The 12,909-nt window shown below is 55.6% G+C and overlaps 2 protein-coding genes across 8 annotated transcripts in view; one reads left to right on the plus strand and one right to left on the minus strand.

Annotated features, from left to right (window-relative positions):
• BRF1 (BRF1 RNA polymerase III transcription initiation factor subunit) overlaps positions 1-12,909 on the plus strand; it is a 78,595-nt gene that overhangs the window by 47,676 nt on the left and 18,010 nt on the right. For 2 of the 6 annotated variants that reach the window (XM_030804118.1, XM_030804119.1), the window contains exons 6-7: positions 10,202-10,351; positions 11,486-11,579. In XM_030804118.1, coding sequence (XP_030659978.1) covers positions 10,202-10,351; positions 11,486-11,579 — 244 coding nt within the window. The other 4 variants (XM_030804122.1, XM_030804121.1, XM_030804124.1 and 1 more) reach the window with 4 other exon arrangements.
• On the minus strand, positions 1,119-3,648 carry BTBD6 (BTB domain containing 6). 2 transcript variants are annotated; one of them, XM_030804125.1, is made up of 4 exons: positions 3,121-3,648; positions 2,959-3,049; positions 2,737-2,855; positions 1,119-2,575 (listed from the first exon to the last, which is right to left on the minus strand). In XM_030804125.1, exons 1-4 carry the CDS (start codon positions 3,492-3,494, stop codon positions 1,543-1,545), a joined length of 1,617 nt encoding a protein of 538 aa, XP_030659985.1. In that variant the 5' UTR covers positions 3,495-3,648; the 3' UTR covers positions 1,119-1,542. The 2 variants fall into 2 exon arrangements, with proteins under 2 accessions (XP_030659985.1, XP_030659986.1); XM_030804126.1 differs by having other exon boundaries at positions 3,155-3,238.

Consider the following 12,909-nt stretch of genomic DNA (forward strand, 5'->3'; position numbering starts at 1 on the left):
TGGGGCTTGCTTTCTGCTGCAAAACCAGAAGGCCCGTTGTCACTGCCCGTCAGGTGTGCAGGAAGGTGTAGACGGGGAAACAGAAGTGCTGCGTGCTGGGAGCATCTTGTGTGGACAGGGTTTAGGAAACACACCTGGCACCAGGTGCCTGTGGACAGATGGGGACAGTGGGGCAGCTCCTGGTTGTGCTTTCCAGCCACAGCCCTCTTTTGTGGTTTCTGCCACTTTTGTTCTGTGTTGAGTGCCCAGTGTGTGCAAGTTTGTGGAACTCCTGTATGCCTTTTCTTGACATGTGTTAGGTATAGGGTAAGTCCTGTCTCCCCCTCGAGGCAGCAGCAATGTTCATGCATGCAGAATCTAATCTAATGGAAAAGTCTAGAAGGAAAGGATCTGAACAGCACTCACTGCCCGATGGTTCTGACCTACCGTTTCTTTACCAAGCAGATGACTGGTTTCCACAGCCCGCTTAGAGGCCCCTTTCTTACTTTGCCTGTCTGCATCTAGGAGCGTATGTCCTTGGGGTAGAGAAGCACCAGGTGGGGCTGGGTCACCAACAGGACTGAGCAGCATGGGCTGCAGCAGCAGAGGGGCACTGGCTGGGGCTCTATACTCGGCCCATGCCCTCTCCCAGGTGCCAAGAGGGGCCATCCCTCTTTTCAGGGGTCATACAGGTTTTCCAGAAGGCAACTGCCTACGGGGTATGCAGAGTGGGAGGACAGAGGCAAGGGGTGGGAGAGCCTGCTTCACCCTATAGTCCACTCCTGCAACAGGCTGTCCCGCAGCAGTGTCACAGCTAGCGACACTGTATCCCCAGGGTCCAGAACGCTGGGCCCAGCAGAATGCTCCCCCAACAATCTGTTCATAGGGTAGGACTCTGAGGTACTAGTGATGCATTAGGACATAGAGACAACCAGGCACCTGGTGTTTCCTAGGGTGGCCCAGAAGCCAGCCAGCAACCCAGGGGACGGATGGGCTTCACTGGGGTGCAGTTTGCTCCTAACCACATAGCATGTTCAGCATGACAGGTTTTCTCCTCGGGATGGGAGGGAGCTGTTCTGTTGCATGAGAAAGAGAATACTCAACTGTACAACTCCTGTAGTCATTTACTGACACGTGGGTGTTATTTTAGGCAAGCTTTATTACAGAAGTCCACTATTTTAAGTGACTTTTTGCCGATTTTACATTTGAAGGGAAGGTCTCAAGTTAAGCTTGGAACCACTTAGAATCCAAGAGGGTAGCAGGAACATCCAACCCCTCAAAGCAGGTGGCGTGGGTGCCACTGGGAGGGGATCTGGGGCCTGTCTTGAGCCCTAAATCTTCCTCCACCTGAGACGTGCACCCCAGTGTACCAGAAATGCCTAAGACTCCAATCCCCGGGCTCTGGCTGTGTGGAAAAGGTCTCTACTTTACACAATCAAGCTTCAGCTGACTATGTGTCAAAGAGACAAGGTTAAGAGCTGTCTTTCATGGTGTCAGGAAGCAGTTAGCATCTTGACTTCCCCTCCACTCACTCACTGACCTGCTGCAGCCTCCCCGGGCACCTCAGGCGTAGAAAATGAGTTCAGGGATCTGCCCACCCTGGACCCCAGTCCCGTTGGTGCTGTCCGAGGAGCACTGGAACTGGAAGGCCACCTTTCCACACTGCACTTCCGTCATCCCCTCCTGCCCAAAGTAGCTGAGTTCGCTGCCGTCCAGGACGGCACTGGCCGTGTAGAAGGTGTCTTGTTCAACCTGGACCGGGTGTTCAAACCAGACCGGGAAGGTGTTACTGGATCCGTCTGACATGAACTTGGTCAGGTTCTGAGCCAGAACCACCCCGAGCCGCTTGAGCTCAATCTTCACGCTGTACTCAGCCTTCCCAGAGCTGGATCCATACAGGCCCAGCCCTGCAATAAATACCCTTCTGTCCACTGCAAACTGGATGCTGTCGCAGCGCCCGCGGTACCGCCACTGGTTGCTGCGGTAGGCAGAAGACTGGAATCGGTGGCACCTCTGCGGGGCAAGGCCCTTCCTCTTGGTCAGGGGGAAGTCCAGGCGGGGCTTGTTGGTGGCCGTGTACCATAGGAAGATGCTGTGGGTCTCCTCCAGAGTCAGGATGTCTGACTGTGCAGCGCCGTTGGCAAACTCCTCTAGGGTCATGGTTGGAATTCGGACCAGATAGAGGGCTCGCCCCAAAACATGCCTCTTGTTTCGTGGGGTGACCGGCAGCCCCTGCCTCTTGCACTCTGCCTCGGCCCAGTTCAAGACGGCCTCGAAGACCACCGCTTCCTTGGTGTTGAGGGCCTCCCGAGTGACAATGATCTCCAGCGTCTGCCGGTCTATCTCACAGAAGCCTTCGGACCGTAGGGCCATCTCGGCCTGTGCATCAATGACCTCCCAGCAGCGCTGCGTCAGCTCGGGCTCCTCAAACAGCCGGCTCTGGGACAGCAGGACACAGGCGTTCTTGGCTTCCAAACTTGTCTCCAGAAAGTTGACACAGGCTTTTGCCAATGCTGGGACGATGTACTTCTTAGCAGCGTACAGAGTGGCCAGCACCGTGTCGGCTTCCAGATCGATCTCATCACTGTACATGTACCTAGGCGAGGCAGGGCCCGCGTCAGGGGCTGGCTCCCAAGCACCCATTTCGGGGCTGGGCCTGGGAGAGGAGTCCATCAGCTCCTGTGTGCTTCCCCACAGAAGCCTCGGGAAGCCGCCTAAAACGGACCCACCCGTCCTTCCCCAGTAGAGGGGACTTACTTTAACAGGATCAGAAAGGCTGCGGGCTCGACGTCTGGAATGTGAATTTCAGATTTGACTTCCGCCAGGTCTCCGTAGAACATGGCATAGAAGACGGAGCTGCCGACAGCCAGGACGTACTGGGAGGAGAAAGCGCCGCTGTGAGCCTGGCTCTCCCGCGGGCTGCGGGTCAGCCACACGGCGGGCGGGGCACGCGTTCCGAGAGGGGCTGCCGCTACCCACCTTGTGGGCGGGCACCGTCCTGGTCGCCCCCGGGGGCCCCACGACGAAGTGCACGTCAGCCATGAGCTCGTTGTTGAACATGAGCGCGTTCCTGCAAAGGCAGAGGCACGGGCTGGGGGCGTGGGCGCGTGCGGGCGCGGGGGCCGCGGGGCACGGGCTCACCTCTCGCGCAGCGTGGGGCGGCAGCACCGCCAACCGGGGCTCTCCTGGTGGTGGTTCCCGAGTGTGGGCGGCGCGGGCGCAGGCGGCGGCGGCGCGGGCGCGGGAGCGCTGGGCTGGCTGCGCGGCCCGGCCTTCCTGCCCACGGCGGCGCCGGCGTTGCTGTTGGCTAGGTCCGCGGCCGCGGCGCTGGCGGGAGCGTAGAGCTCTGCCGCCATCTTCGCGGGCGGGACGGCGGGGGCAGCCTCGGCGCCTGTGGACGCCGCGCCCCGCGCCCTCGCGCCGCGCCGGGGCCTCGGGAGCGGCTCTGCAAGTAAAAGCAAGGAGGTCAGGCACTGAGCGACGCGGCCGTGCAGGCAGGCTAGGGGCAGCAGCATGGGCGGCGGCGGCGCTGTGACCCGCGGGGCTGCCACCCGCTCCCCTGCCACCCCCGCCCCTGCGACCTCCGCCCCTGCGACCCTGCCCGAGCCCAGTCTAGCGCAGCCCGGCCAGGCCTGGCCGCGGGGGGCGCCGTCCCGCCCGCCCGCCGGAGCCCGTACCCGCCGCGGCGCTGCTGCGTCACGCTGCGTCACCCTGCGTCAGGGCCGCGCCCCCGCGCGACGACGTTGCCGCGCGGCCCCGCCCCCAGGCCCGACAGCCTCGAAGCTGCTCGAGCTTCTGCCGGGTAACCGGCGCTAGACGCGCGCGGTGCAGAGGCCGCCGTGGAAGGCAGCCGCCCCCAGACCCGCAGTGCCATGCGCAGGTGCTTGCGCCCGTTCTTTAGTTAGCGAGCTTTTGGTTAGGAACGCGGGTAGACCTGCTTGTTTGGCCATTTGCATTCCGGAGTCTGTGCCTCTGGCCGCGGCCTGTCGGATGGTCGTTGGGCTTCCTCGTTGTTTCAGAAATTTAGCTTACTGCGGACGCCAGCAGCCAGCGCTCGGAGAGAGCGCGGTCCACTCTGCTCTGAGGGCTTTACAGGGGCGGGCGCTATTTCCCCGCATTTTCCTCGAGGAAATGGGCACAGAGAGGTTAGTGGCATGCTGAAGGTCACACAGCCGGCGGGTGGGCAAGTCAGGATCTTGCCCTGGGCCTGCAGCCCTGGATCTTGGGCCCCAGGGCGCGCCCTGCCTCTGTGGCTCTGCCTGTGGATCGCAGTCGCAGGCTCGCTCCCTGTGGGGCCTCTAGCCTCCCAGCCTGGGGCTAATCCTGGGAGGTGCGTGGCATGGGGCGCTGGCTTTGCTGATGAGGAGACCAGACTTCAGAGGCCGTGTCACCTGGCCTGGGCCGCACAGCTGGTGCACGCCAATCTCGCGTACAGACGAAGCTCCAGAGGCCTGGCTGTCAGGACAGTTCCTCCCCGAGGACACACACGCAACCTCCTGGACCCCAAGGCTTTAGACTTTTAAAACTTCCATATACAGGAAACCCCACAGGACGCAGTTAGCAGCTCGGGTCATGGGTGCACCCATCACCGCAGCCCTGGGCTAAACAGTGAACGGGAGCTCTGTGTCTCTGTGGTCGTTACAGTTGTAGGGAGTGTTCCCCGGGAAGAGTCCTTTTCAGAAGATATTTGCTGTATTTTCAACAAAGGACTCTCCAGGATGGATGAGCAACTACAAGTCAGGAAGGAAAAGGCTGACAACCCAGTTTTTTTAAAAACGGGCAAAGGATGTGAACAGACACCATGCAATGGCCCAGAGTGCACATATCATCATTTCTCCCAGGAATGGGGCGCCCGAGCCCCCAGGCGGCTGAACTTGTCACGTAGTGTTGGTGGAATGCAGAGCAGCTGGAGATCACCTGCTGCAGGTGGGTGCGTAACTCTGCACGGCCAACCCGTTTGGAAAGCTGTAGCATATGCTTGAGGGTCCAGAAAGTTCCAAGAGAAAGTGTGTGGATGCACCCGCCAAGGATACACCCACCGAGGCCACAGCTGCGATTTCATAGCGTGGGACCCCACTGGCAAAGACACCCTGACTGCTGTGGCCATGGTTTCTGTCCCAGCCGTCTGTTTCCATAGAAGAAGGTAACGGGCATAAGCAGTTTCCAGGAGAAATACAAATGGCCAGAGTGGAGACAGCCCACATGTCCATCAGCAACAGAAATGATCAACAGGTTGTGGTGGGTCCATTTGGGGAATGCAGTGAGAAGGAATAACTTACAGCAACACCACCTGGGAGACGGCTGCCTCAGAGGGGGTTCCAGGATAGAACTGCTGAGCCGCCAGAGATAGTCAGCATCTTGATCTTCATGGTGGTGTGGAGTGTGTGAATAATAATTTTCATCCTTAGAAGCCACTCTTTGCACTTTGATTTTTAAATATGTTACAGTGTAGGCCGGGCGCGGTGGCTCACGCCTGTAATCCCAGCACTTTGGGAGGCCAAGGTGGGCGGATCACTTCAGGTCAGGAGTTTGAGACCAGCCTGGCCAACATGGTGAAACCCCATCTCTACTAAAAATACAAAAATTAACTGGGTGTGGTGGGCACCTGTAATCCCAGCTACTCCGGAGGCCAAGGCAGGAGAATGGCTTGAACCAGCGAGGTGGAGGTTGCAGTGAGCTGAGATCACGCTACTGCACTCCAGCCTGGGTGACAGCGAGACTCCGTTGACCAGGTTGGTCTTAAACTCCTGGCCTCAAGTGATCCACCCGCCTAGGCCTCCCAAAGTGCTGGGATTACAGGTGTGAGCCACCACGCCCAGCCTGTTCTTTTTTGTTTGTGATAATGGTCACCCTAATGGATATGAGGTAGTGTCATGTGGTTTTGATTTGCATGTCACTGGTAACGATGTTGAGCATCTACTCATGTGCTTCTTGGCCATTTGCATGCCATGTTTGGAGAAACGTCTGTTCAAGGGCTTTGCCTTTTTTTTGAGACAGAGTCTCCTTCTGTTGCCCAGGCTGGAGTGCAGTGGTGAGGGCACAACCGCAACATCCGCCTTCCAGGTTCAAGCGATTCTTGTGCCTCAGCCTCCCAAAGAGCTGGGATTACAAAAGTGCAGTTTGCCCATTTTTAATCGGGTTTGTTCTTGAGTTGTAGTTTTTTGTATATTCAGGATGTTAACCCCTTATGAGGTAGATGGTTTGCACGTAGTCTCTTCCATTCCATAGGATATCATTTCTGTTAATGGATTCCTTTGCTGTGCAGGCACTTTTTAGTTTGAGGTCATCCCGTTTGTCTGTTTTTACTTTTGTTGCCCTTGCTCTTGGTGTCATGTTCAAGAAATCATTGCCAAGACCAATGTCATTAAGTCTTTCCCTGTGTTTTCTTCGAAGGGTTTTATGGTTTGAAGTCTGTGTCTGGGTCTTGCGTCGGTTTTGAGTTGGCTTTTGTGTGTGATGTGAGGTGAGGGTCTGCCTTTATTTGCAAGTGGATACCCACTTTTCCCAGCACTGCTTATTGAAGAGACCATCCTTTCCCCATTGTGAAAGAAGTTCCTGTCACCCTTGTTGAAGGTCACCTGCCTGTCACTGTTGTTTCTGGCCCTGTCCTGTCCTGGCCTGTTCTGTTGGTCTGTAGGTCTGTCTTTATGTCAGCACCATACTGGCTGTTGGGCTTTTTAATTCTTTTCTTGACCGTGGTAATTTATTTGCTTCTTTTTCTTAACTAGTCCCTTTGTCTACTTTAAATAATTAATTTTGTTAATTTTTAGTTTTCTGTTATTTTACTTAGTTCATTAATTTCATTGCTTCCTTTATTTATTTTTTTTTTTTTGAGATGGAGTCTTGCTGTGTCGCCCAGGCTGGAGTGCAGTGGCACGATCTCAGCTCACTGCAACCTCCACCTCCCAGGTTCAAGTGATTCTCCTGTCTCAGTCTCCTGAGTAGCTGGGATTACAGACGCATGCCACCAGGCCTGGCCAGTTTTTTGTATTTTTTAGTAGAGATGGGGTTTCACTGTGTTGCCCGGGCTGGTTTCAAACTTCTGAGCTCAGGCAATCCACCTGCCTCCACCTCCCAAAGTGCTAGGATTACAGGCGTGAGCCACTGCACCTGGCCCATTGCTTCCTTAAATATACAAAGTGCTTAAGTTAATAAAGTTACCTGAAGGATTGAACTTTAATTTCTAATAGCATTTGGAGGTGAGGGGACTACTTGTTTTTGCTCATTTTTAGTTTTTTTTTGCACTTGGGGTCAAATGGCGTGTCCTATGTACCTGGGACAACTACAGGCGCACACCACTACACCCAGCTAATTTTTGTATTTTTAGTAGAGATGGGGTTTCACTATATTGGCCAGGCTGGTCTTGAATTCCTGATATCAGGTGATCCACCCTCCTTGGCCTCCCAAAGTGCTGGGATTACAGGTGTGAGCCACTGTGCCCAGCCGTTGATATACTTACACAGTGTTTTTGAACTGAGTTTTCTATTTCAAGAATTAATGAGCATCAAAGTCCCACACACATTAGTACATCTTTCTCTTTCTTTCTTTTTTTTTTTTTTTCCTGTCACCCAGGCCTGAGTACAGTGGTGCAATCACAGCTCACTGCAGCCTTAACCTCCCGGGCCCAAGTGATCCTGCTGCCTCAGCCTCCTCAGTAGCTGGGACTAGACCACACCCACTAATTTTTTTTTTTTTTTTTTTTTTTTTTTTTCAGAGACAGAGTCTCACTATAACCTCCACCTCCCAGGTTCAAGCAATTCTGGAGTCTCAGCCTTTCAAGTATCTGGGACTACAGGTGCCCACCACCACATCCGGCTAATTTTTTTTTTTTTTGTATTTTAGTAGAGACAGGGTTTCACCATGTTGTCCAGGGTGTTCTCGAACTCCTAAGCTCAGGCAATCCACCTGCCTTGGCCTCCCAAAATTCTGGGATTACAGGTGTGAGCCACCACACCTGGCCTCACACCCACTAATTTTTTTGTTTGTTTGTTTGTTTTTTGAGATAGAGTCTCACTGTGTCATCCAGGCTGGAGTGCAGTGGTGTGATCTTGGCTCACTGCAATCTCCGCCTCCCAGGTTCAAGCGATTCTCCTGCCTCAGCCTCCCAAGTAGGTGGGATTACAGGCATGCACCACCACGCCCAGCTCATTTTTGTATTTTAGTAGAGACGGGGTTTCACCATGTTGCCCAGGGTGGTCTGGATCTCCTGAGCCCCGGCCATCCACCTGTCCTAATCTCCCAAAGTGTTGGGATTACAGGTGTGAGCCACAGCACCTGGCCCCGGCCTAATTTTTAAAAAAATTTTTTGTAGGCCAGGCGCGGTGGCTCACACTTGTAATCCCAGCACTTTGGGAGGCTGAGGCGGGCGGATCACGAAGTCAGGAGATCGAGACCACGGTGAAACCCTGTCTCTACTGAAAATACAAAAAATTAGCCGGGCGCGGTGGCTCACGCTTGTAATCCCAGAGCTGAGGCGGCGATCAGAGTCAGGAGATCGAGACCACGGTGAAACCTGTCTCTACTGAAAATACAAAAATAGCCGGGCGGTGGCCACGCTTGTAATCCAGCACTTGGGAGGCCGAGGAGGGTGGATCACGAGGTCAGGAGATCGAGACCACGGTGAAACCCCGTCTCTACTAAAAATACAAAAAAAAATTAGCCGGGCGTGGTGGCGGGCGCCTGTAGTCCCAGCTACTTGGAGAGGCTGAGGCAGGAGAATGGCGTGAACCCGGGCGGCGGAGCTTGCAGTGAGCCGAGATCGCGCCACTGCACTCCAGCCTGGGTGACAGAGTGAGACTCCGTCTCAAAAAAAAAAAAAAAAAAAAAATTTTTTTTTGTATAGACTTCGTCTCTGTATTGCCCAGTGTATAAACACATTTTTTTTTTTTTTTTTTTTGAGACGGAGCTTCGCTCTTGTTGCCCAGGCTGGAGTGCAATGCTGCGATCTCAGCTCACCGAAACCTCTGCCTCCCTGGTTCAAGCAATTCTCCTGCCTCAGCCTCTTGAGTAGCTGGGACTAGAGGCATGCACCACCACGCCCTGCAAATTTTACATTTTTAGGAAAGATGGGGTTTATCCATGTTGGTCAGGCCGTCTCAAACTCCAGACCTCAGGTGATCCGCCCGCCTTGGCCTCCCAAAGTGCTGGGAATTAACAGGTGTGAGCCACCGCGCCCAGCCTATAAGCATATTTTTTATCATTCTTTTTATTTCTAGCTCCGATGATTGTATCTTATTGAAAATCATTTAAAATCTTAACAATTATTTTAAATTATCTTATTTTTTTTCTCCCAATAATATCTATTTTAGCAGCCAAATCACCAAAAATTATTTGTTTTTATCTTTAGTTGTGGATGCATAGCGGCTGTGTATATTTATGGGGCACACGAAGTGTTTTGATGCGTGCATGCAGTGTGTAACAATCACGTCAGGGTAAATGGGACATCTTTCACCTCAAGCATTTATCCTTCGTGTTACAGACACCCTCAGCTGGAAAGGGGGGCCGCGTTGTGGGTATGAACGGATGCAAGTCATAGCCACCTGAGCCTGGTGGGGCACAGCAGGGCCCCGTGGAGTCACATCACGGCCTCATGCTCGGCATAGGGGAGCACTGCTTAGGTCCATGCAGTCACTCAGGGCCCAGGCTGCACAGCGTCCGGCCTGTTCTGCTCCAGGCACGTCCCCCGCAGCACTGTGCCGTGCTGGCAGAGGTGCACAGCGCCAGGCCTCAGTGTGCACACACAGCCCCCGTGGCACTGCCATGCTGGTAGAGATGCCAGAAGTGGGTCATCCTCTCACCCATGAGTGCCAGCTGATGCCGGCTGGCTGGCGACTTGTGTACCCAGCCCACGCCTGTCTTGCTCTAAGAGTCCTGGGACTGTTGTTGGGGGTGGTGTTGTCTGCATGGTCTGGAGGGAAGGCTGCTGGGTGTGAGCTCCTCTGTGCCCTGAGCAGGGCGGCCATGCAGTAGGGGCACACTGCCTGGCCCTAGTGTGTCTGCAGCAGGCTGGCTGGCAGCAGGTGGCCAGTGGCTCCCCTGGGTTCAGTGCAATGGCTGCCCCAGCTGAGGGTCAGAGAGGCTTTGTCCAGGGGAGGGGGACTGGTGGGGGGCCTGGGTGCCTGGAAAGACAAGTGCAGGTTGCCCCACCCCTGGGCTGCGTGGGCCGCCTGTGCACGTGCTGTGGCACATCGAGGTGAGCACTGAGGTGCTGTGTCTGCTGCAGATCCGTGCCTGTATATTCCACGCTTTGCACACCTGCTGGAATTCGGGGAGAAGAACCACGAGGTGTCCATGACTGCCCTGAGGCTCCTACAGAGGATGAAGCGGGACTGGATGCACACAGGCCGGCGCCCCTCGGGCCTCTGTGGAGCAGGTACAGCGGGGCCTGCCCGCCTGGGGGATGCTGGCCTGGGTCCTGGCTTCACACTTTCCTGACTCCTGAGTGCTGGTGGGCTGTGCCGTATGTTTGCAGAGCACTGAGAGCTGCCTCCAGCCTCCTGGGGCTGACACTGGCCTGGCCCACCGAGGTCCTCAGCCCTCCAGGACCTCCTGGCTGCCCCGTTGGCCTCTGCGTGTCCTGGCATAAGGGGCAGAACCCTCAGGGCAGAGCAGCCTTGACCCCAGGTTGCCTGCTTCTGGAGTGCGGCTGCATGGCCATCCCTGCCTGTGGTCTTGTGGGGCCCGGCTCTTGACGCAGATAGTGGTGTGGCCTCTCTCATCTGAGATGCTAGGTTGTTGCTTATGAGGGTGCCACAGGGCTGTCAGGCTTTCCCCCGGCCCCAGCTGGGCGACTGTTCTAGTTGGACCTCTGTGACCCCCCAGGTTGCAGCTGTCACTCAAACTCTCACTTTGCCCTCGGTGCTGGTGGGTGGATGTGGCTGTGGCCTGGTCAACTACCCCAACCCCGGAATTGGAGCCCCAGGTTGGCAGGGCCCTCACTCCTCACCAGGGCCCTTACCCTCGTGCCCACAGAGTCCACTCTACCCAGCAGGCCAGGTACCAGCGTCCCTGCACTGCAGGATTCAGTCTACCTGAGAAGCCATTCCATCTGGACACATGATCTCCATGTTTGCACTGGAGGTTCTGGGCCCCCTGCAGCCTTGGTGAACCTGTGTCAGCTGCCAGCTGTGGCCTCGCCCCTTTCCTGCCCAGCCTGGCTCCGCATCCTCAGAATCCCCAGCTCCCATCACAAGCTGTGTTTCCTGCACAGTCATCTTAAAGTTAGTTGGTTTGCTTTGAGGGATTACGTGAAGCTCTCGGAAACCTTCGTTTTAATTTTCCTTGATTTGAAAATGGAATGGGATGCAGCCACCACCCACAATAAGATAGAGAGGGTCTCGTCGTTCAGGAGTAGCCATGCCAAGTGAGGGTCTCACTGCCTGGCACAGACACATCTTCCCAGGTCATCATCTCCCTGACCGGGATCCGCACTGTTGCCCTGGGCCACCACAGGTGCGCTGTTGCCTTCCCAGCTATGGTTGACGGGGCCCGTCTCATTGCTTTCCAGCACTCCTGGTTGCAGCCAGAATGCATGACTTCAGGAGGACTGTGAAGGAGGTCATCAGTGTGGTCAAAGTGTGTGAGTCCACGCTGCGGAAGAGGTAAGGGGCTCTCATTCATCTCGTTCTCTTCATGGCATGAAGAGGCTTCGTCATTCCAGCTCAGGCCTGCTTGCCAGAGCAGGCGCCACCTCCTAGGACCCTGCTGTCCCCCCACCGGCTGTTGGCCGGGACCTAGCCCAGCCCCGGTCGCACTATGGATTGGACATGCTGGCGGGCTGCCTCGCCTCCCTCCAGAGAGTTCCCTGCTAGTCCTTCTGGGGCCGGCCCTGTCCCGTGGAGGCATCCTCCTCCTCTGATCCCTGTTCCGATCCCTGTATTTTTTTTTTGGGGGGGGGACAGCTTCGCTCTGTCACCCAGGCTGGAGTGCAATAGCGCGATCTCGGCTCACTGTAACCTCTGCCTCCCGGGTCCAAGAGATTCTCCTGCCTCAGCCTCCTGAGTAGCTGGGATTACAGGCGTGTGCCACCACACCTGGCTAATTTTTTAGTAGAGACGGGGTCTCACCATGTTGGTCATGCTGGTCTTGAACTCCTGACCTCATGATCTGCCCGTCTCAGCCTCCCAAAGTGCTGGGATTACAGGCGTGAGCCACCGCGCCCCGTGTTTCTAAGTTGAGGTGGAGGGTGATGTGTCAAGTTGCCCTAAGTCACAAACAGGCAGGAGGCTGTCTTTGACGTCAGAAGCCTGGTCTGTCTCCTTTTTGGTGTGACCCATCCTGGACTTTGAGAGCCCAGGTGACCCCTGTCCCAGTGAGAAGCCAGAATTCCGCAAGAGGTCCCCACATCAATGAAATGAGTGGCGCAGCAAGCCAGGCAGGCAGGGGCGGGGCTTTGCACCCCTGCTTTGCTGGGTGGTATTCGTCGGGGTTCCTCACAGCTCACCTGCACCGGCAGCCCTGTTTCATAGACTTTGACAAGGTAAATGTGACAGTGGCGTTGCTGCAACCTGTAACTGCTGTGACATTTATCACAAATCTTAAACACAGGGCTGCTGTTTTTCAGCTGAGATTGTGTCCTGTGGCATTTTCCAAAAGCAGCTGTAAAGTATTTCACTTTAGACATCTGACCATTGATTCTGTAAAAAACCTTTGATTAAACATGTTGGAGGTTGTGTAGCGTGTAGAGGCGTTCGTAAGAACTGAGCCCCATGGCTCACAGGCCTGCAGGGCGCCTTCCTGCCCGACTGCCAGATGCTGAGGTTCTAGCCCAGCCTCCTCTCCTCAGGCCTTCTGAGTCTTCCGCCTAGGATTGGGGTCCTCTGTGAGTGATGAGGGTGCCTGTGGGCCTTTCTCCTAGTGAGCACATTTCCGGGCAGGATCGGGTAGGGGTGGAGAAGCCGCCAGAAGGGACCTGGGCGCCGAGGAGCAAGG

The sequence above is a fragment of the Nomascus leucogenys genome, chromosome 22a (genome assembly GCF_006542625.1).
Source record: "Nomascus leucogenys isolate Asia chromosome 22a, Asia_NLE_v1, whole genome shotgun sequence".
Classification (NCBI taxonomy): Eukaryota; Metazoa; Chordata; class Mammalia; order Primates; family Hylobatidae; genus Nomascus; species Nomascus leucogenys.

Coding starts and splice junctions, on each gene's coding strand:
- BTBD6 (XM_030804125.1), bottom strand. CDS start 3,494: ATGCTGCTGCCCCTAGCCTGCCTGCACGGCCGCGTCGCTCAGTGCCTG. Junction 2,856..2,958: donor GGACGGTGCCCGCCCACAAG/GTGGGTAGCGGC, acceptor TTCTCCTCCCAG/TACGTCCTGGCTGTCGGCAG. Junction 2,576..2,736: donor GCCTTTCTGATCCTGTTAAA/GTAAGTCCCCTC, acceptor TGCCTCGCCTAG/GTACATGTACAGTGATGAGA.